General features: G+C 38.4%; 1 protein-coding gene and 1 non-coding gene across 9 annotated transcripts in view; one reads left to right on the top strand and one right to left on the bottom strand.

The window, feature by feature from the left end:
* The window catches only part of LOC132017992 (24-hydroxycholesterol 7-alpha-hydroxylase), a 90,012-nt gene that overhangs the window by 35,671 nt on the left and 32,704 nt on the right, over window positions 1–21,637 (bottom strand). Inside the window, exon 8 of one of the 8 annotated variants that reach the window (XM_059400318.1) lies at window positions 756–1,214. The exons of the other annotated variants lie outside the window; for them this stretch is intronic. Within the exon in view, the coding sequence (XP_059256301.1) occupies window positions 1,135–1,214 (80 nt within the window). The 3' untranslated portion in view covers window positions 756–1,134. Of the gene's footprint in view, window positions 1–755; window positions 1,215–21,637 lie in introns of those variants that run through there. 8 annotated transcript variants of the gene reach the window in all.
* Window positions 20,058–20,167, top strand: LOC132018842 (U6 spliceosomal RNA). The gene has a single exon (XR_009404622.1). It is a non-coding gene; the product is annotated as a U6 spliceosomal RNA (small nuclear RNA).

The following is a 21,637-nucleotide window of genomic DNA, read 5'->3' as shown; positions in this document are numbered from 1 at the left end:
ATTCTTCTCATACCCACTTAAGCCCCCATGTTGCATCACCACTTCCTCATATCAGGGAGATCATATGATAGTTGTCTTTCTCTGCTTGACTTATTTCGCTAAGCATGATACGCTCTAGTTCCATCCATGTTGTCGTAAATGGCAAGATTTCATTTCTTTTGATGGCTGCATAGTATTCCATTGTGTATATATACCACATCTTCTTGATCCATTCATCTGTTGATGGACATCTAGGTTCTTTCCATAGTTTGGCTATTGTGGACATTGCTGCTATAAACATTCGGGTGCACGTGCCCCTTTGGATCACTACGTTTGTATCTTTAGGGTAAATACCCAATAGTGCAATTGCTGGGTCATAGGGCAGTTCTATTTTCAACATTTTGAGGAACCTCCATGCTGTTTTCCAGAGTGGCTGCACCAGCTTGCATTCCCACCAACAGTGTAGGACGGTTCCCCTTTCTCTGCATCCTCGCCAGCATCTGTCATTTCCTGACTTGTTGATTTTAGCCATTCTGACTGGTGTGAGGTGATATCTCATTGTGGTTTTGATTTGTATTTCCCTGATGCCGAGTGATATGGAGCACTTTTTCATGTGTCTGTTGGCCATCTGGATGTCTTCTTTGCAGAAATGTCTGTTCATGTCCTCTGCCCATTTCTTGATTGGATTATTTGTTCTTCGGGTGTTGAGTTTGCTAAGTTCTTTATAGATTCTGGACACTAGTCCTTTATCTGATATGTCCTTTGCAAATATCTTCTCCCATTCTGTCAGTTGTCTTTTGATTTTGTTAACTGTTTCCTTTGCTGTGCAAAAGCTTTTGATCTTGATGAAATCCCAATAGTTCATTTTTTCCCTTGCTTCCCTTGCCTTTTGCGTTGTTCCTAGGAAGATGTTGCAGCGGCACAAAATTTTATCATTTTTATAGCTACAAAGATGCTATCTTCGTCTTAACAAAAATGCCAATGCACCTTCTGGAGGTCATTGACTTGAGCTTACACATAGCCATATATTCATGTTCTGTTTTTCTTCTCCCTTTTATAAGGCCAGAAAAAAGGCACAGGCTGGCCTGGCCAAATGCATCTTGTCATCTATTTTTGCAAATAAAGTTTTATTGGAAGACAGCAACACTCGTTTGTTTATATATCGTCTAGGGCTGTTTTCACATTAAAATGGCAGAGTGGAGTAGTGGTGACAGAGACCTTATGTTCCATAGAGCCTGAAAAAATTAATATATGGAATAATATAGAAAAAGCTTGTCAATTGCTGACTAACCGGCATCAATTCCTGACTAACATGCTGGTTTGCTCCTCAGTGTACTTCCTTTTGCTCAGAAGTCCAGATTTAATTCTAGTACTATAAATTCTCTGTGATCTCTATTATACATATCTTTTATATAACTAAGTCAACTGGACAATGGTTAGCAAAGAATCTGAATAATCCTGTAGTCTATGGCTACTTTGCACAGAAAATATAAACTGTCTCTTAGGAAAAGAAATGTCTTTGTTTAAAATATACTGGGGTGCCTGGGTGCCTCAGTCAGGTAGGCGTCTGCCTTCAGCCCAGGTCATGATCCCACAGTCCTGGGACTAAGCCCCACATCAAGTTCCCTGCTCAGTGGAGAGCCTGCTTCTCTTTTCCCACTGTCTGCCACTTCCTCTGCTTGTCTCTCTCTCTGTCAAATAAATAAATAAAATCTTTAAAAAACATACTGTACTGTAATGGCCTCTAAATCACATTCATAAACAGAGGGCACATGGACACAGTAATGTTAAGGAAAACAATTTTCTGATACTTCCCTATTTACTCTTTTTTAAAATTGGTCTATGTAAGAAAAAACTGTGGTTCAGTTCTCGTTCTCCACCTCCCTAATGTAATGAACTTTTCCTCACTTTATAATTTGCCTCCCAGTCATCTTGATATTCACACTGGTGCATTTTCCCTGCAGTATAAAAATTTCTTGAGTGCCAAACAAAAGGACAAGTAGAGAACACATTGTACCAAAAGGAAAAGCCCTTGAAAGCAAAGTAAAGCAGACACAGAAAAGAAATACTGAAAGCAGGTCCTGTTTCATCTATTTGTCCACTAGCACACAAACCATACTGGCATTTCCATGTTTGTTCACGCGTCTATCTTAGAACTCAAAAGTGAGATGAGCATCAGACGACACAATCTGAATGTCCTTGGTGAGACAAAGGGAGAGTCCCTGGCACTGCACAGGAAGTGAGAAGGAACTTGGAATTGCTGGAATCTTCAAGGCAAGTAAGACAAGTCTAGAGACTTGAGAGAAGAGAAGGGACCCAGTTACATAGCACCTAACTGATTACCCAATAGGAGGCCAAGGAAGAGCAATGGCAGGTAAGACTTTTTTTTTTCTTTAGATTTTATTTATTTATTTGACAGAGAGAGCGAGAGAGAACAAGCAGGGGGAGCAGCAGAAGGAGAGACAGAAGCAGGCTCCCCACTGAGCAGGGAGCCTGACATGGGACTGTATCCCAGAATCCCGGGATCATGACCTGAGCTGAAGGCAAATGCTTAACCTTCTGGACCACCCTGGAACCCCAAGACAGACAAGACTTTTGAGAATAGAATATTCAACTTGATGTCAATACTCAATTTTAAGTTGTTTCTGGCTGCAACATATTTTTCTCTTCCCTTGTTCCATATTTTTAGTATTTTGAAAAGTTTTCTAAAACATTGTCTTAAGTTAACACTTAGGGAAATAGAAATCTTGTGATGTCCAGTGAGGCAATGCAATACCAAAAAGGGGCAAAATATGCAGAAAGCAAAAGAGAGAAGGAAATGAGAAATCAGCAAAGGCAAAAGCCAGGAGTCAAGAGAAAACTATATGATATACAAGCCTCTACCTCTTCTGCCTCCCCCATTCCTCCCTCCAAGGATTCCTAGAATGCTGGGAAGTGATTAGGACCAATTTCACTTTTATCTTGAAAACCAAGATGGCCCCAGTAAGTGAGGGCTTTCACAAATGAAAGCTACAAATAAATCAGCAGTGACCTACATTTTAGATTTTAAATCTTCATTGAAAAAATTATTTTCTCTATGAAAATCTATTTAGAGAATCTGCATTGGACAATCTCTCCTTTTTTTTTTTTTTTTCTGTTTTACTGCAGCTATGAGATACAGAAAATAAATATTTTTCTACTTGATCAAGGATAGATGACTACCAAGGGCCAAGATTTGTGTTTAAAATCAGAACTCTAGGACTCCAAAGTGACCTACTTTGACCTACATAAGACAGGCATAATTTCAGCCTAAACAGTTTGAACTCCAAGAATAGTGAAGTGTCTGAGCTCCTTTAATAAATAAGTAAGTAAATAAATAAATAAATAAAATTAAGTATCCTTATTAAACTAATTGAATTATAAAATGCAAAAAGTGTTTTATATTATATAACAGAAACAAAGGTTTGTTTTGAGTTCAAAATAATATTTAAAGTCTTATATGATATATAAGTTGTTGAAAGAACTTTCTAGGTCCAAGAAGAAGGCACTCCTGCTCAGCGGGCTATATCAGACACTCAGATAGCTTTCATGTCCCTGTAAATGTTCCACTTGACCAGAAACACCCATTGCTTCAGCTGGCCCATGCCAAGTCACGTCTGGGCTCTATATTTATTATTTTCTTGTTTCTTTTCACTCTAAACAAGGTTGATAATGTGGCCCCAGCCAATATTTTCTATTTGTCTCTTCCTTTTTCTTTATTCCTTATCATATAAAACTTTCCTACCTCCCACTCCATTTTGCGAAAAGGAGACTGTCCATTTCATGAAGTGTTAAATAACCTTTGTTTTTATCAACTAAATTGTGTTATCTAATATTTTTTAAAAAACAAAATGTATGAGAGATACAGAGTACCCTTGGAAAATAGATGTTCTGATAAAATATTTTTAGTTTTCACATCCCAGTGTGATGTTGAACAAACAAGGTAGTATTATGAGACTAGACAAAGGAAAAGCAAAGGAAATATGCTAAGTTTTCAAACAACAGCTTTAGGTTAAAGACTTTTCTTATTATAACTCTTAGAAATGTTTCTGTACCCATACTGTGCATATTTCAATGCACCTCTGTGGTTTGCTCTCCCAGCATTTTGACTCTAAAAATAGATGGCTCCATTGGAAGATTGCCAAGGTAATCATCAAAAGAGCTAGAGCCTAATGGGGAATGGGACCAGAACAGAAGACAACCAGGGAAGAAGCTATGGGTGACTGGGGGTAAAATTCAGAAACCATCTGTTTAAGTCTTGGCATAAATGCAATAAAGGTCAAACCACATCTTAGGTTATTTGAAACCAAACAAAAGAAAGGATGATTTTGTATTCAGAAACAATAAAACATTGCTAAAATATAGATGGTTTGGGGATTCCATAGGCATGGTGGCAAGCATGTTACAACACAATCAACCATACGTATTAATCATGTGTTATACTGGAATTCTATTATGTTAGCCGGTAATTCACTCAACATAATATTTGCTTCCTATCTGTTACGTGCCAGCCCAAGCACAGGTGCTCTAACAGGTAGGAGGAGAGTAATACTAATTTATAGACAGTCTACCTGCCCGCTATCAAGCCTCAGAGATAATGTGCCCCAGGAGACAAGCTTGAATGTGTCAGAGCTGCCTTCAAATCTCTGTCCCTGTTTACCGCGACCCACCACTTCCCTTAAGAGGAGAAAGAGAAGAAAGGAACGAGAAAGACACAGCCCTGAAGGACTTTGGACACAAGGACACAAAATACTATCTTTTTATAAATGACAATAATATTAGCTTCACAAGAGAGGAGGCAAGCGCTGGAGATGCTCGTCCCCACTTGCCTACGGCTGGGCTTTTGGCTAAGCCTCCATGCTTGAGTGGGACTCACTCAGGCAGAGAGAAAAGCAACTTAAATTCCAAACTTAATCATAAAACTATGATTTCTTGGACTTTAAAAAAGGAACATGACTCAAATAGGATCACTGAAGTCAGTTGTTCTTTGTAGCTCCTCTGGTTCCTTAATATTCCAAGCTTCTTCTCCTTACACACACACACCAACACACTCAGGTGCACCTGGAAACAGTAAGTGACAAAGTATATAAAATATAAAAATTATCTATCTATAGCCCAGGAACAACATTACATAAAGATTTAACTAACAATTTTGGGGAAATAATCCCTGTTTGGATGGAAAAGAGGGGAACAGTAGGCATTTGCTGAGTCATTCAGACCTTTCAAGACATAAATCTGAGGAGTCTGAATCAGAAGGTGGGCTTGCAAAGTGCGGGGTGAATACTGAGGAGGCCCCGTGCTCCTCCACAGTGAAAAATAGGTGTGTTGACCATCCAGGGACCCACAGCAAGATGATGAAGAGCAGATTGTCAGCTCCCACTGAAATGCAGAGTATATCCCTGCGCATTCCAGCACCTCTTCCTTTACTTTTGAAAGCATGGATTCCCAGTTCTGTTTGCCTCTCTATGCTAGGAGATCCTCACAAACCGCTGCCTTTTCATAGTCATGGAGCAGCCTGCTTAAGCTATCTGAAGCTCAGGTGTGTACAAAAGGTCACAGCACGCATAAAGGACAATGAGCCTAGGATAGAAGGACATGAGGCAGAAGTTGAAAAATAAAGGAACTGATGTCATAACCTTGAGCAACGATTCCCACTGAAGCGTGACCAAGACATTTGCTTCCCAAATTTTATAATAATTTGTTTAAAAAGAAAAATCAAAGCTAGCATTTACTTTCATCTTATTTAGGGAAATTATATAACCGCTTTGAAAGGAATATCGCAGTTCTAAAACTTCTACTCGAAAATAATATAGCACTGACATCAATTGCTGACAGAAAATAAGGGCAAGAAACCAGCTTTCTGGCATGTTTTCTCAACCAGGGACCTCAAGATAAGCTCCTGGGGGTAAAAAAATCAGTTTTTAGAGAAAAGAGACAAAGCTAAAGAGAACTAATAAATAATTTACAATATTCCAGAGGGGGAAAGAAGTATCTTACATCTACTCCTTCACTTCAGGAATTTTAAAAACTTCATAGGATAAACAATGTTCAAAATTTCAATTTTTAGCCTCTAATTTATTCCAGCAATAATTTCTTATTTACAAAATTGCTGCTGTCTTCCCAGGAGAAACCTATATTCACTGGGAAAAGTTAGCACATCTCAAATAGAGCGAGTAAGAGTGGATAAAATGTCCTGAAATAGATAATACTATTTATAACAGGTTTTATATATCAGATGACCCTATAACAGTAACAGGTCGTAAGAATGTGCTAGTTACAGATTTCTGGAAATTTTTAGTGAGATGAAGATTTGTTTGTTGGCCTGTCTCCCAAATGGGGAAAGCAATCACTTTCTACATTTAAAAAGATGTATTATGACTCCTGATTATTGGAAAGGAAAATTAATTTTTAATTTTGGATAAAGATTCCAATGACCTTTCCCATCCCCAAATATGTACCTCCCTCTATTCCTGAGGACTGAGAGATAGTGAGAGAAAGGTCTAGGACAGGCATAGACCAGAACTGAGAAACAAGGGGTAGCAAGGATGGAAAGAGGAAATGATGAAAAGAATTAGAGAGTAAGCAAGGTTACAGAGCGAAGTTGTTTAAGCAAGAAGCAAATTTTGAGGTACTTAACTATTTTGCAAAGCAAGACCCAGATTTTCCCTAATGTGGTGGATTGTATTGGGGGCTAGACCTTTTCAGGTAGTATGAGCCCCAAGACCAGGCCCCACTGATATCAGTAGGACACGAGCACACCACAGCCAAATGTCTGTAAACAGGGAAAAAAAAATCAATTTAAATGAATTTCTAGAGCAGATGTGAAAGGAATAAAGGAGAGTCAAAGAGTGTGTTGAGAAAGGGAAAGACTGTTTTACTTTTAAGAAGAGAGAGTGATGGAGAAAGGTCAGCGGGTAGTGGGACCTGAGAAACAAATCAGGGGTTCCCTTGTGTGAGAGATCTGAGTTAAGGACCTATCTCACCATGACAGTCTTCCAATCTCTAATCCTTCCTCCCCCCCTTTTCCTCTCCTACCTTCTTGCCTCTTTCTCCTCCGTCTGGGAGAAAGCTCAGATCCTTGTCCATGTAGTAGGGGGTGACTCTGGATTTATGGCATCTGATGATATAGAATGGGAGTTTATTGGGGGTCCTAAAGTCATTAGGGAATAAATATGATTTTACACACACACAGGAAAAGAAAAAGATAATGAATTAAGGAAAATGTAGAAGAGCTCCCTCGAGGTCAGTTCTATCCCGTTGCCTCCTTCAGTTATCTCAGAAACCTTTGGAATATGAAGAAAGAACTACAGAGGGAGGACCATGCAGAAAAGCTCCAGAAGTGAGAAAACATACACAAAAGATAAGATATTTCTACCCTTCTTGAAAATAGAAGGCTTGCATTCCCATACCAAGTAAACTGTAAGCTTATTGCGCTGAGACCCTGCAAAAATTTGACTTAAAAATCAGTATTCTAGGGGCGCCTGGGTGGCTCAGTGGGTTAAGCCGCTGCCTTCGGCTCAGGTCATGATCTCAGGGTCCTGGGATCGAATCCCGCATCAGGCTCTCTGCTCAGCAGGGAGCCTGCTTCCTCCTCTCTTTCTCTCTCTGCCTGCCTCTCTGCCTACTTGTGATCTCTCTCTGTCAAATAAATAAATAAAAAATCTTAAAAAAAAATCAGTATTCTATGTTATCTCTCCAATATGTCTTTGAGGAAAAAAAAAAAAGTCTTTGGGTCTTTCTTTCTTGCACATGGACCTTACTGTACATGTTCTGTGAGACAAAACTCGGTAAGATATTAAATTAATAGAAAACAAAAGGGCGAGATGAGAGTAGATGAAAGATGATGAAGTATGTGGTAGCTACAAAGTTAGGTGTTTTTAGCTCACTGCAGTTTCCTATGAATTCTTGATAGGTATAGTCTCTCCAGTGACTGCAGGTTTCTAGACTATTAATTCACTGCAAATGTTGATAGCTTTTTAAAAGAGCAAGTGAGAAAGAGAGAGCGTGATGTGGGGGCAGGCGCAGAGGGAGAGAGAGAATCCCAAATGGCTTCATGGCCAGCATAGAGCCTGATGTGTGGCTCTACCCCCACGAAGGTGAGATCCTGACCTCAACTTAAATCAAAAGTCAGACCTCAAGCAATTGAGCCACCCAGGGGCCCCACAAATGTTGATAGTTGAAACTATTGCCTCAAGAATGTGAAACAGAATTTTAAAAATGGTTTTCTTCCTATAATTTTTTTTTTAGTCTTGAAAGAAAATATCATGAGTTTGCTTGTTGGTAAAAGGTAAATAAATAAGGGTTGTGCTCATCTGTTGTTTTTCCTGTACCAACTTTTGTTACAGAAGCTTTATAATACATTTTAATATCTGATAGGACAAATCTAGTCTTACTAATTTATATTTCCACTAATTTTTCTTTTTATTTACTTGTTTTAGTTTATATTTTAAATAAAAAAATATTTAAGCCATTTAGTTAGTTTTCCCCACCCCAAATCCATCGGAATTCTCACTAAAATTGATTAAATATATACTGACTTGTAAAGGGTTGGCATTTTCATGACATTAAACCTATCTGTCCAGGAACATGTGTGCCTTTTCTCTTTATTTAGGTTGTTTGGTTTAAAACTATATCTCTATAAAACATGCTAATTCCTCTATATAGGTCATGTCCTAACCCAATTTCTTTATACAAGACAAATACCACTTAAATGAATAGGAAGGACAGATGTAAAATTAAATGGAAACCTTTAAAAAAAAGAACAAACAGGCAGTTTAAGGCATTGGTAGTGGATACAGATGTGAAACCAAAGAAGCAGCTGAGAGACTGCCCACAGATTGTGGGAATGTGAGCACCGGGGGATTTCTGGGCATCACTAGAGGCTAGCAAACCACAGTTCACTCTCCCCTTACAGCCCCAGCTTCTTTCAAACCCTCAGTGATTTTGGAACCTCCAGCTCTGGTTCTTCTGATTTTTCTAGGGGTAGACATGACTTTTTGGCATCTGAGGGATTTAAGATGAAATTTTATTATAAAAAAGACATGTTCCTATCATGGGGAAAGCCAGACTCATGCATCCAGTCTTTGGACTCCAACTCAGCTGCCTAAAAAGGGGCCTTGAGCCTGGAGCGCTGATCACCAGGAAATACAGCGCCCACGAGGCCTGTGCTGGTCTTACTGCCTTGTGTGGGACTATCCCTCCTTGTATCAGGTGCAGTGAATGCCCCCTTGTCTCAGCTTAAAGCATGTGCATCTTATGGCATCTGGCCAACCCCACTGTTCTATCTGTCCTTCCAAGGGGAGAGGGCATAGCGTCCTTTCCACTGAGGAATAAGAGGGGTAAGCTGGAGGACCAACACCCACTACCGAAGCTGAGTTTGCGGTCTCTTCTCTATGAAAAAAAAGTGCTGTTCCTTGCAGGGCTTCACTGCACTGTGTTTTTCCTAAAGACTCTGGTACCAAGCTGCAATCAGCAGAAGCTCTTAGAATTTTGCTCTGGGGTGGATAACCAGTTCAAGGTACTTGGGCTGACATCAGTTGAAACAGTATAAGCACTAACCTTTTAGAAGTAACCTCTGCTCGGTGACTTCAGTTTGGCATTTATAACCACAGACTGAGTCTCTCTGAAGGAGGTAGTGATAGCAATGGACTGAGAAAGAGAGCAAGGAGGGGCCCCTGGGGTGCGCAGTCCCTTAAGCATCTGACTCTTGATCTCAGCTCAGGTCATATTCTCAGAGTCGTGAGATTAAGCCCCACATGGGGCTCCATACTCTGTGGGGAGTCTGCTTATCCCTCTCTCTCTCAGCTCCTCCCTGCTGCTCATGCTTTCTCTCTAAAATAAATAAATAAAATCTTAAAAAAGGAAAAAAAGAAAAAAAAAGGCACCAAGGAATGCAATGTTGCTTAGAACAGGTTATTATTACTGATGGAAGATCAGGAGTTGATAACCCACAGACCGACCCTCCACCCCACCCTTTCTTCCAAGACATACATGTATAATAATATCCCAAATCCCATTCTATCATTTCGAGAAAAGTTTAAGGTCATTACACCAAGTCATCCATATAAGATTCTCTCTGAAAAAATAATACTTTGTGCTATTTTCAGAAATATTTCTTTCATATATTGAAAACAGGTTATTGGTTTCTCCATTTACTGGAATATGAAATGAAGCCTGCTTTATAATTACAGTGACTTTTTCAAGGAATAAAGGACATAGTCCAATTGATAATAAACACGAGGGAGAGAGATTGCTTCCAGAAGACAACAATAGGCAGATAATAAAATGTTAAATATACTTTGACCTAGAAATACCCTTTATTTATTAACTCTACCTAATGATTCTGAATTTTTAGGTGTTCTCTGGAGACACATCAACCCAACCTCAAGGCCTTTACCTAAGTATTTTCTAAAGGGAAGGAAAGATTATCAAAATGCCTGAATAATAACCTGACAGAACATGCTGAAAAAAGAGCCATGTCAGAATGAAAAATGTAGAGGATAAATAAAGCAGATGAACAGTGCCCACTGAGTGAGATAACAGAAGACTTAATAAAATGAGGAGCGCCACAGGATCTGTCTCCAAGCTTGTAAATTTGAACAGGATATCAAATGATCTATAGCTATCCGAGGGATCTCTCTTAGCTTGTTGAAGTGAGGCAGTAAAAGAATGACTTCACACATAATTTCCCGAGTTGTATCAGAAGACACACATCAGGTATGAAAGGCAAAAAATGCTGGTGGAAACAGGCACCTGGGAAATCTCTCATGGGATAGAAATCTTAAGGGCATGTCTCACATTGGCCTTCATGGCTCAGGTAGTGGATTGGAGAGTAAAAAGTTGTGCATTCTAAAGGGATACCATCTTGTCTGTAAGGTCAAAGGAAAAGAAGAAAAGAAAATTCTATATTTAGAGTGGAATAGAACAGTTCCAGATGGAATGTCCTGCATTAATAAATTCTTCCTTAGGTAATCGATGTATGATCTTCAAGACTGATGAATGAAAAGCAGTTTGTGAGAAGCTCCAGCATAACTGAATGTTTGCTGGGCCCCTTCAGTATTTAAATAGCTGGACTAGCAAAGGAAAACAAGACTATGCAAGAAATTTCCTGTATAATGTTATAGCCTCCCAAACCTCCATGTTGAGTTCATAATGAAAGGCAACCAGTAGGAGTGGAGAGAAATTTCTTTTTTTTTAAAAGATTTTGTTTATTTATTTGATAGACGGAGATCACAAGTAGGCAGAGAGGCAGGCAGAGGGAGAGAGAGAGAGAGAGAGAGAGAGAGAGAGGAGGAAGCAGGCTCCCCGCTGAGCAGAGAGCCCGATGCGGGGCTCGATCCCAGGATCCTGAGATCATGACCTGAGCCGAAGGCAGAGGCTTTAACCCACTGAGCCACCCAGGTGCCCCAGAAGAGAAATTTTTTAATAATTTTCCTCTGTTCATGACTCCATCCAAGTGTCCTTGGCTCTGCTATTCGATCACTTTTCTCAATATTTTGGGTCACAGAGGGCTAGGAATCTATCACAGATGCAACTTTGGCTATCAACCACCAAGCCCTGGCAGGTTGCAGAGGGGATAAGGAAGTGAGCTTCTTCGGTTAGCAGGAGGGACTCAGGTCTTTAATATGCCAGGATGGAGTCCTCCAAGAATGTTGTTATTGGTTGGCAAGATGGTATCGACACATATTCAAGTGGAGGGAAGTTGTATACAAATTATAATATAGGTAAGAAGTGACTATAGGTAGGGTTTCAAGAATAAATGAAAATGTTTAAATGCAAGGAAGTAAAACTAGTTAAAAATAATACAAACTAATTAAAATAATACAAACAACATGGACTTTGCCTAGGACGTCACCATACGTTCCGAACTTCATTTCTCACTCTGCTAGTTTTTATCCTTGTTTATAATTAGGAGCAGAGACAGACTCTTTTCTCACCAATGTGTGGTAAGTGTGGCCATGTAAGTCAATGCCATCATGTAATAGCATCTGGCCACTCAGACAGTGTTAATGTCAGTATGTCTCCAGTCAGGATTGCTGGTAAATCAGAACACAAGGGAGCCAGAAAACAATGGTTGGCAATGAGTAAATTTTCTCCTGTATACAGTCACACTGTTAGTGAGTGGCCCAATTGAAACTCATGAATCAAGTTCCTGACTTAAATCCAATGGAGATTTGGTAATGTACCTTTAATGATGCACAAATGATAACTTTATATAAAACAGGGATCATTTCTACATAGATGCAGTTCTATTAACTAATCTGGCTCCTTGTAGGGACAGCTGGATGGCTCAGACAGTTAGGCAGCTGCCTTTGGCTCAGATTATAATTCCGGGGTCCTGATGGAGTCCCACATTGGGCTCTCTGCTCAGCAGGGAGTCTGCTTCTCCCTCTGCCTGCTGCTCCCCATGCCTGTGCTCTTTCTCTCTCTAGCAAAAATAAAAAAATAATAATCTGGTTCCTTGTACATTAACATACAATTTTATTAATTTTTCCTTTAAATAAACACACAGTAAAACTGCATGAAAAAGGAGTTAATGCTCCCTTACATTAAAAAGAATAGGTCGGAAGGGCCAATACAACCAGCTAAAAACTTCAACTGCGTTTTTGTTTTGTTTTTAAGATAAAATGACCCTCTCCTGGTGGGCAGACATTCACCATGGGAGTCCAGAATTAGAAAGGAAAATTGCTTTATAATAGTCTAAACAGGACCCAAATGTTAATGCCCGAGATTGCTTTTGCTCATTTGCTCATAAATATGAGTATTTATGCTGGGTTGGTTAATCTTGTATGATCCAGCAGTCCTTTAATAGTTATCTTGAAAATACAAAGTATAATGATTCTAAAAATGCAAGAAGCATCTAAATATATATTCCTACACCTTAAGTAAAATAAAAAAGGGGAGAGAAGTAAACCATCATGTCAGGTTAATGGAATGACACTTAAATTAAAATGCAAATACTTAAGAAAACCAAATATGGCATAATACATGGTTTAATGTTAAAGTAAAAATATGAGGAACTTAATTTTCTTCTTAGAACAGTTCTATGGGCACAACATTCACTATATTGAGAATAGATAAAACCCTAAAGGAAGAAAAGGAGCTTCAGAAAAAAACCCTTCCCTTTTTTTTATCAAAACACATATAAACTCTAAGTTGTGGCTTTTTCAATAAACAGAATAAAGAAGATGTGCATTTGTCTTTGGTCAATACAAAGGTGTGTCAGTTAATTATTATTCCATTTTTAAAAATTCATAGTTTATACAAGCATGAAGTTTCTTGAGAATGGTGAGAAGCCTTAACTGTACTTTGACTGCTGGCATGGAATCTGTTAGCAAGGGGTCACCTCACCTGGGAACAGGTAAGGGATGCATGTGTATATGTACACAGATATACAGATATAAGGGTACATAGTTACATTTATTAATGTGTTTATATTTATAAAAAACTACTAATGTATTATATTTATACTATAAATGTATTATGAAAATACATTTATATAGTAATAGAATATGCTTATTTCCTATACTCATGTACATATGTAAAGGTATATATATACGCATACTGATTTTGTTAATTTGGTCAGTGCAATATCTGAACGCCATGTTTCAGTAGAAGCTTGCCTACCACCTAGCCAAAAAGTGCCAGATTCTTGCTTTCTTTGCCACCCTTGAATGAAGACATTACTATGAAGAAAAGACTCTACCAGTCAGATCAACCAACCCAAGCTTCGCATCAAGAGTTAGTGATCTAAAGAAGTGTAGACTGCATGAGTGTTTGGTGGCAGCAACTGTGCTTTTTGCAGGATCAAGTTCCTGAGGAACCAGGGTCATTAGTGTCTTGAGCCTGTGGCCACGATGCACTTGGCATTCAGTGGCAAGGTTGCACTTGCCACCCTAGCTCTGCAGCCTGATTTGGAGCATGACTTCAGGTTGTGTATCCTCCAAGCCTGGAATTCTGGCCCTCCTAGATGTTCTGTGAACTCACAAATTGGTAATACATTTGGTTTTTCACTAAATCAGCTCTATTTAGGTTCTGCAGCTGCCTCTAAGAAACTTTGCTGATAAATTATAGAAGGAGTAACCAAAGTGACTAATGTGGAGAAAATAAAGAAATGAAAAAGTCAGTTATTGGGCAAGTGAATGGAAGCACAGGAGGGGAAGGGGAGTGATATCCAGTGGTGGTAAGAGGAGCCACAGGAGGGGAAGGGGAGTGATATCCAGTGGTGGTAAGAGGAGCTCAGAAGAGGAAGAGAAGACATATCCACACATCCACCTGGATTTTCTGCTGCGATCACCTTGCAGTAAATTTTTATTTTATTTTGTTTTTTAAAGAAAGGGAGAGAGAGAGAGAGAGAGAACGGGGGGGGGGGGGGGACGGGGCAGAGAAAGAATCTTAAGCAAGCTCCATGCCCAGCACAAGACCCAGTGTGGGGCTTGATTTCACAACCCTGAGATCGTGACCTGAGTCAAAATCCAGAGTTGAACGTTTAACCCACTGAGACACCCAGGTGTCCCAGAGTGAAATTTTTACATCTGAAATATCCATCTATGGGGGCATAAGGACAATGAAAATGGAAGTCTGGAAGGCATGATTCCAGCAGATTCTTGTGAGGATGGAAACTTGGAAGGACTAGGCATATGCTTGTCAAGAAAAGAAGGGAAAATTGTCCACAGGAATGAAAGCCATGACCTCTCCTCTTTATATATTCCTAATATAGTAAATCAGGTTGTCTCTCATTTGTTAGAAATATGCTCATATTCTTCTCTGGACAAAATGCCATGAAAATGCCACTGATGATGTTGATCTAAGAGAATTCTACGAGAACACAGTGAGGCCCCGCCTGCAGTCTCTGACCCCAACCAGCTCTTCCTCTGCATACCTGCTTGTCTAACTCCTAACCATCTTCAAGTGCTTTCCTGGATCTTATCTACCATGAAACCCACTCTTATCTGGCTCTTGAATACTTCCACCTGTTCCCCTGCTCAGCAATGATTTCTTTCTGTACAGTGTTGTCACCATCTAATATTTTTAGGGTTTACTTATACATTACATTTATTTATTGTCTGTCTCCCCTACAAGAATGGAAGCACCAAAGGAGAAGGGATTGTTGTTCTTTTTTGTGCACTCCAAACTCCTAAGATAGTTATTGGCACATAATAGGAGCTCAGTAAATATTTGTTCAGTGAACGATAGATATGGCTGGGGTGAAATAAATAATAGGCAGGGTGACAGAGACAAGATTATTGATGTGACAAAAAGTCTCCAAGGCCACATGAAGGCTTTAGATTTTATTCTGAGATATGAAGTCACTAGGTGTTGCTGAGTATGGACTACCTGGATCTGACAGATCAAGGGGGAAGAGCCAGGAGAGCAGTTGAACTTAACAAGGGATTGTGATTAATGGAACAGAGTCTCAGAGGTGATTAACTAGTGATCCACGTGTTCAGGTGGTCTTGGTCAGAAGAAGGCATAGTTACACAAAAAGTAAAGATGATTCTACACACAACCACAAACTAGCTATCTTTTATGGTGTTTATTATCAGTCACCATTTTTTGGGTGGGGTAAATTACATTCTCCTGTCAACTATATTTGTTTTAGAAATTACCTTGGTTGTGAACATGGTAGTCATATTTTCTGAACCAAGTATTAAGTAAATAGTTTAGAAAATACTTTTTCTAATCTACAAGTATATTTATGTATGGTCTTCTGAAGGTATCCAAATTAAATCACGTAGCATGACAGAAAGAAAATGAAGAGAGTGTTAGAAGGTATTCAAGGGGCCACCTTACTTAGATTGCAAAGGGGGATCAGACCATCAGGCTATAGTTTCAGTCTCAGGGGCATGAACGTTTAGTCCAGGAATATATACATATATATATATTTTAAGATTTTATTTATTCATTTGACAGACAGAGATCACAAGTAGGCAGAGAGGCAGGCAGAGCGAGAGGAAGGGAAGCAGGTTCCCTGCTGAGCAGAGAGCCTGATGCAGGGCTTGATCCCAGGACCCTGAAATCATGACCTGAGCCGAAGGCAGAGGCTTTAACACACTGAGCCACCCAGGCGCCCCCAGGAATATATTCTGAATACACATGCAATGTAACTAGAGGTATGCTTTAGGAAGATTAATATGTTAGTGACTTGGAATTAAGCTGGAAACTGGACCTCACCATGTTAATGCAGACATTCTGAGTACAATTTTGAAATAAGAAGATTTGATATTTTGTATTATTAACTCCTGAGTCAGACTAACATTGGTTCAAATTATAGTTCTATCACTTACTAGTTGTATAGTCTCAGGTAAGCTACCAAATAGGCACATCATTTTCCTCATGTTTAAAATGCACATAAATAATAACATTTAGGAGGATGATTCAAGGATTAAGGAAGTCAATAAGAAAAGCACTTGGAACAGGGCTGGGACTTACTAAGTGCTACCTAAGTGTTGGCTATTATTGTTGCTACTATTTCTACCTCTTAGGATGATATTAGACAGAAATATCTTCATGCTATATTTCTGATGCATTCAGTTTTTTTAAAGGGATGGCCAGCTGATGTAAGATAATTCAACTATTGCTGTAAACACTCAAGAAAACTATGGTGTTTTAAATACATATGTATATATATAATTTTAGAGAGACCGAGAGAGAACGTTCATGTGTACCCCTGAGAGAGGCAATGGACAGAGAGAGTTGGAGAGACAGAATCTCAAGCAGACTCCACGTTAAGTGTGGAGTCCAATGTGGGGCTTGATCTCACAGCCCTGAGATCACCACCTGAGCTGAAATCAAGAGTTGGAGGCTTAACTGGCTGAGCTATTCAAGGACCTGGAAAACTATATTTTGAAAAGCAATACTGACTAATTTTTCGAAGTAGAAAAATTCAAAGTCATAATAGTCACTGATTTCATGGCATGGCAAGATTATAAAATTTCAAATAACTGATATGGTTATATTGGTTTTGGTCATGGCTAAAATTCATAAAATGATTGCAATCTGAAAGACATTGTGGTATTTTATATTTACTATATTCTCCTAGTAACTCCATGAGATGGGCATTCTTATTTTGCCACTTGCCTGAAGAGGAAAAAACCTTAAAGAAATTGGTAACTTGAATAAGAAATTAACCAGTAGTAAGGACTCAGACTGGATTTGAATGCAGGCATTTTGACCCCCATATTTGCACTATGTTTTTGGGTTTATGACAGACAACTGAAATATGTGGTGATCTACAAACTAAAATTTAAAACAAAATGGCAAATTTCCAGGAATTATGCCCCAAAACTCTGTAACAGAGCAAAATATTCTTTGCCAGATCAAATTATCAAAAATAATTTGATAATGTAGATTTCATCCAGGATCAATGGATAAAATAAAATAATAATCAAGAAGATGATTTATAGAGTTCAAAACCCAGAGACATGTTAGTATTCATTATCATTCTTGTGGATTCTTGGACTTGAGACTACTGATTGTCTCAAAACTTTAGGGGCAGAAACTTAACAAAAATTTCTTTACATAAAGTACTCATTTCATCTAAGCTGTCTAATGGGATAGGTCATAAAACTGCAAATGAAAGCTAAATTAAGACATTCGTCTTTTAAAATACATTCTCCTATTTATTCATTAAATTTATTCAGAAAATACTTGTTGAGTAATGGGTTCCAGACAGCTGGGGATCCTGTAGAAAATGAGACAGACACTGTTCCTGCTGCTGGAGAGACTAGTTCTGATGAAGGAGGCAGAAGAGAGATCGATCAATAGATAGACTAATAAACAAAAAAATCATTCTTATGAAAGACATAGTGAGGTGAGTCAGAGAATCACCAAGAGCAGAGTGACTTCAGACAGGCAAGCCTAAAAGACCTATCTGAGGAAACGACATTCAAGCTGACTGAAAGGTGAATAAAAACAAGGAAAAACGTTCCAAGCACAGAAATCCTACAGAATTGATCAGCAAGTGTGTATCTCTAAAGAAGCAATGTAAATATTCCTTTCTCCCTCCTAACATCTAAACTTCTAAATCTGTTTTCATTTTTATAAAATGCACTTCCTTCATGAACTTCTATGATAGCAGGCACCATACACTCGTCCTCATAGCCCTGATATTTCATATGATGCCTTGACATGACAAGTACTTAAAAAGATATTTGACGGACACCTAAATAAACAGGTGAATGAAAGGTTAACAATAAATCTGGAAGGTTTCCTAAAAGAAAATTTAAAACTTATGGTTCAGGGTTAGGTTAACAGAAATGGCAGGGTAAGGACTCCAAAAAGTGCCTCTCTAAAAATCAATGAAAAATCTGATAAAATTTGTCAATATCAACTTTTTTCAGGACTTTAGGAATTAACCAAAGGCTTGCAGCAGTGCAGGGAGTGTTTATCCAAGAAAAACGGCTAAATCTTCTTAAGAAGAACAAACCTAATGACACCTTAACTTGCCCTATTCCCATCCCTCTCGTCATAGCTCCACAGTAGCCTTGAAAACCAATAGCCTACAATCACCCTGCAAACCAGCAGCTCAGCAGTTACCAGACGGGACAGAGTAAGATTGGAACTCCTTCGAGACCTCATTCCTAGAGAATTCTCATTATTTGAGCTGTCTGGCTTATAAGACTGAGAGTCTCACTTATAAAACTATCTTTATCTGACCTGACTTGGAACTCACACAGTAGAAAAAGTCTTTCCCCCAGGGGTTTTGGTTGGGAACCTTTAAGGATAATTAACTTTGCAGCAGCTATCAGAGGCAATAGATAACAGCTTGGACAAACAACAGGCAAACCAAAAAGATTAAAATGAAGAGCTAGGGAATGTGCTGCCCTTGTGGCTTCAAAAGGTCCAGTGTATTCCTGGGAATATAAAAATGCATGTACTTGTGTAGGACTGCACCAATGCCCAGGGCCTCATTCAGACTCAGGAAAGACCTGAGAAGGCTCTAAGGTCTGACCTATGGCTGACCTTGAAGTTCTACGCAAGTGGGAAGTGAAAGTTAGGGCAGTGTTACCAACTGCCTAGTTGAGTATTGAAGGCATCCTCCAACATGCAAACAAAATCCCAAACATGCAAACATGGAGGTCTTATTCGTGCTTAGTGTAAAGAAATCTTTGTCCAACTATTAGCTGAACACTAACCTAACCAAGCAGAAACACATGTAGAAACATATGATAGTAATATAAAATATAATATAATCATACAAAATTTCTTGAATTAGTTCATGAAAGTCAATAAACAAATACACAAACAAGGCTATAACAAGAAGCAACAGCAATAAACCCTGAGGAAACAGGAGAATCTGACTTCCAGTGTTGCCACATTGTATTATTTAAAATGTCCAGTTATCAAAACAAAATGTAAGACATGCAATGAGAAATGTGCAATAATACATGGAACAAGAAAACATAGACCATACATAGGGGAAAAAAACAATCAGTAGAAACTATCCCTGAAAAAATTCAGATGTTAGACTCACTTTAAAAAAAGGGGTGGGAGAGGTTTGGGTGGCTCAGTGGGTTAAGCCACTGCCTTCATCCCAGGGTCCTGGGATTGAGCCCCACATCAGGCTCTCTGCTCAGCAGGGAGCCTGCTTCCCCTTCTCTCTCTCTGCCTGCCTCTCTGCCTACTTGTGATTTCTGTCAAATAAAGAAATAAAATCTTCAAAAAAAAAAAGACTTTAAGAGATTTTTAAATATGGTCAAAGACTTCAAGAAAAATTGTGTTTAAAGAACAAAATAAAGAATACTGATAAAGAGAAATAAATTATACATAATAAAGAGGAGGACAGAGAAACTTGAAATAGTGAATAGAAAAATGAAACCAAAAAAGAACATCCAAAAGAACAAACCAAAAGCTAGTTCTTTTGAAAACGAAACTGACAATCCTTTAGCTATACTGACCAAGAAAAAAGAGAAGCCTTAAAATCAAGGCTGAGGGAGATGCTTTTCTAGTGGTTTTCCAGAAATAAAAAAGATTGTGGGCAGCAAAATGAAGTTATATGTAACAAGTTAAATAACCTAGATGAAATGGACAAATTCCTTAAAAAGACACAAACTACAAAACTGACCAAGGAAAAACTGATAGTGTTACTAAATGTGAAATAATACAGAGAAGGTTAGCATGGCCCCTGCATAAGGATGACATGGAAATTTGTGCAGTGTCCCTATTTTTCTGTGTCTGTAATGTACAGCAATAGTGACCAGTTAACAACACTGTATTAAGCATTTGAAAGTTGGTAAGAAAGTAAATCTTAAAAGTTTGCATCACAAGGAAAAAAATTACAACTTTGTGATAATGGATGTTGATTGTGGTGATCCCTTCATAGTATATGCATATATCAAGTCACTATATTCCGGGTGCCTGGGTGGTTCAGGGGTTAAGCCTCTGCCTTTGGCTCAGGTGATGATCTCAGGGTCCTGGGATGGAGCCCCACATCGGGTTCTCTGCTCAGCAGGGAACCTGCTTTCCCATCTCTCTCTCTGCCTGTCTCTCTGCCTACTTGTGATCTTTCTGTCAAATAAATAAATAAAATATTTATTAAAAATCACTCTATTGTACACCTAAAATTAATACAATGTTATGTGTCAGTTATATTTCAATAAAAAAGAAGAAATATATAGCCTGAATAGACTTGTAACAAGTAGAGTGATTAAATTAATCAAAAATTTCTCACAAAGAAAATCTCAGCACCAGATCACTTCACTGGTAAAGCTATCATAGAGTTAAAGAATAATTAGCATCAATCCTTCAAAACCCTTCCAAAAAATATGAGGAGTGAATACTTCTGAAGTCATTCTATAAAGCCAGAATTATCCTGAGACCCAACCCAGACAAACACAAGAAAAGAAAACCACAGATCAGTATCCCTTATTAAAATAGATATAAAATTCCTAAAATTCCTTAATAAGACACTAGCAAAATGAATCTGGCAACAAAAAAATGATATATGCTATATGGATATAAATACCTATATGTAACATGGATATTTTATTTCCATAAAAAATTGTATGTATTATACCACATGACTAAGTAGGATTTATCCCAGGAATGCAAGGGAGATTCAACATGTGAAAATCAATTAATGTATAACATCGTTGTAAAAAACAAAACTTCATACTAAGTGAAAAAAAGCCAGACACAAAGGACCAGTGATTCAATAGCAGCTTTTACTCTGAGACTTATAAGAAAGTTGAGCAATATAGCTGGGATGGGCTGTAGTAGTGAGTGCTGAGGCCATAGAGATGTGGAGAGGTATCCAAGTCATTAAGGACATCTCTAAGAAAGAAATGATCTTGCAGTGGTGAACATAAGAATGGAGAATGCTATACTGAGTCAGATTCTTGTTCCATGAACTCTAATGTCCTTTGTATGGGTGCATGGATATCTTCCTTAATATCAACCTCCAAAGAGTGAGTGGTTTCCTCTCTCATCTAAATTCCTGAGCTCTACTACATCTTATACAGGAATTGATCTGAATTGCTTCCAAATAAACACAGCAAAGAACATATGATATTTTATGTAAATTGTTTTCAATTTTGCATGAGTCTTAAAAACCGAAAGCATACACACACATATATATATGTACGCTTTCGGTATATATATATATATATATATATATATATATATATATATATATATATAT

This window comes from Mustela nigripes, chromosome 5, assembly GCF_022355385.1.
Source record: "Mustela nigripes isolate SB6536 chromosome 5, MUSNIG.SB6536, whole genome shotgun sequence".
In the NCBI taxonomy this organism is placed as follows: Eukaryota; Metazoa; Chordata; class Mammalia; order Carnivora; family Mustelidae; genus Mustela; species Mustela nigripes.
The sequence above is the reverse complement of the archived record's forward strand: the minus strand, read 5'-3'. Positions and strand labels throughout refer to the sequence as shown.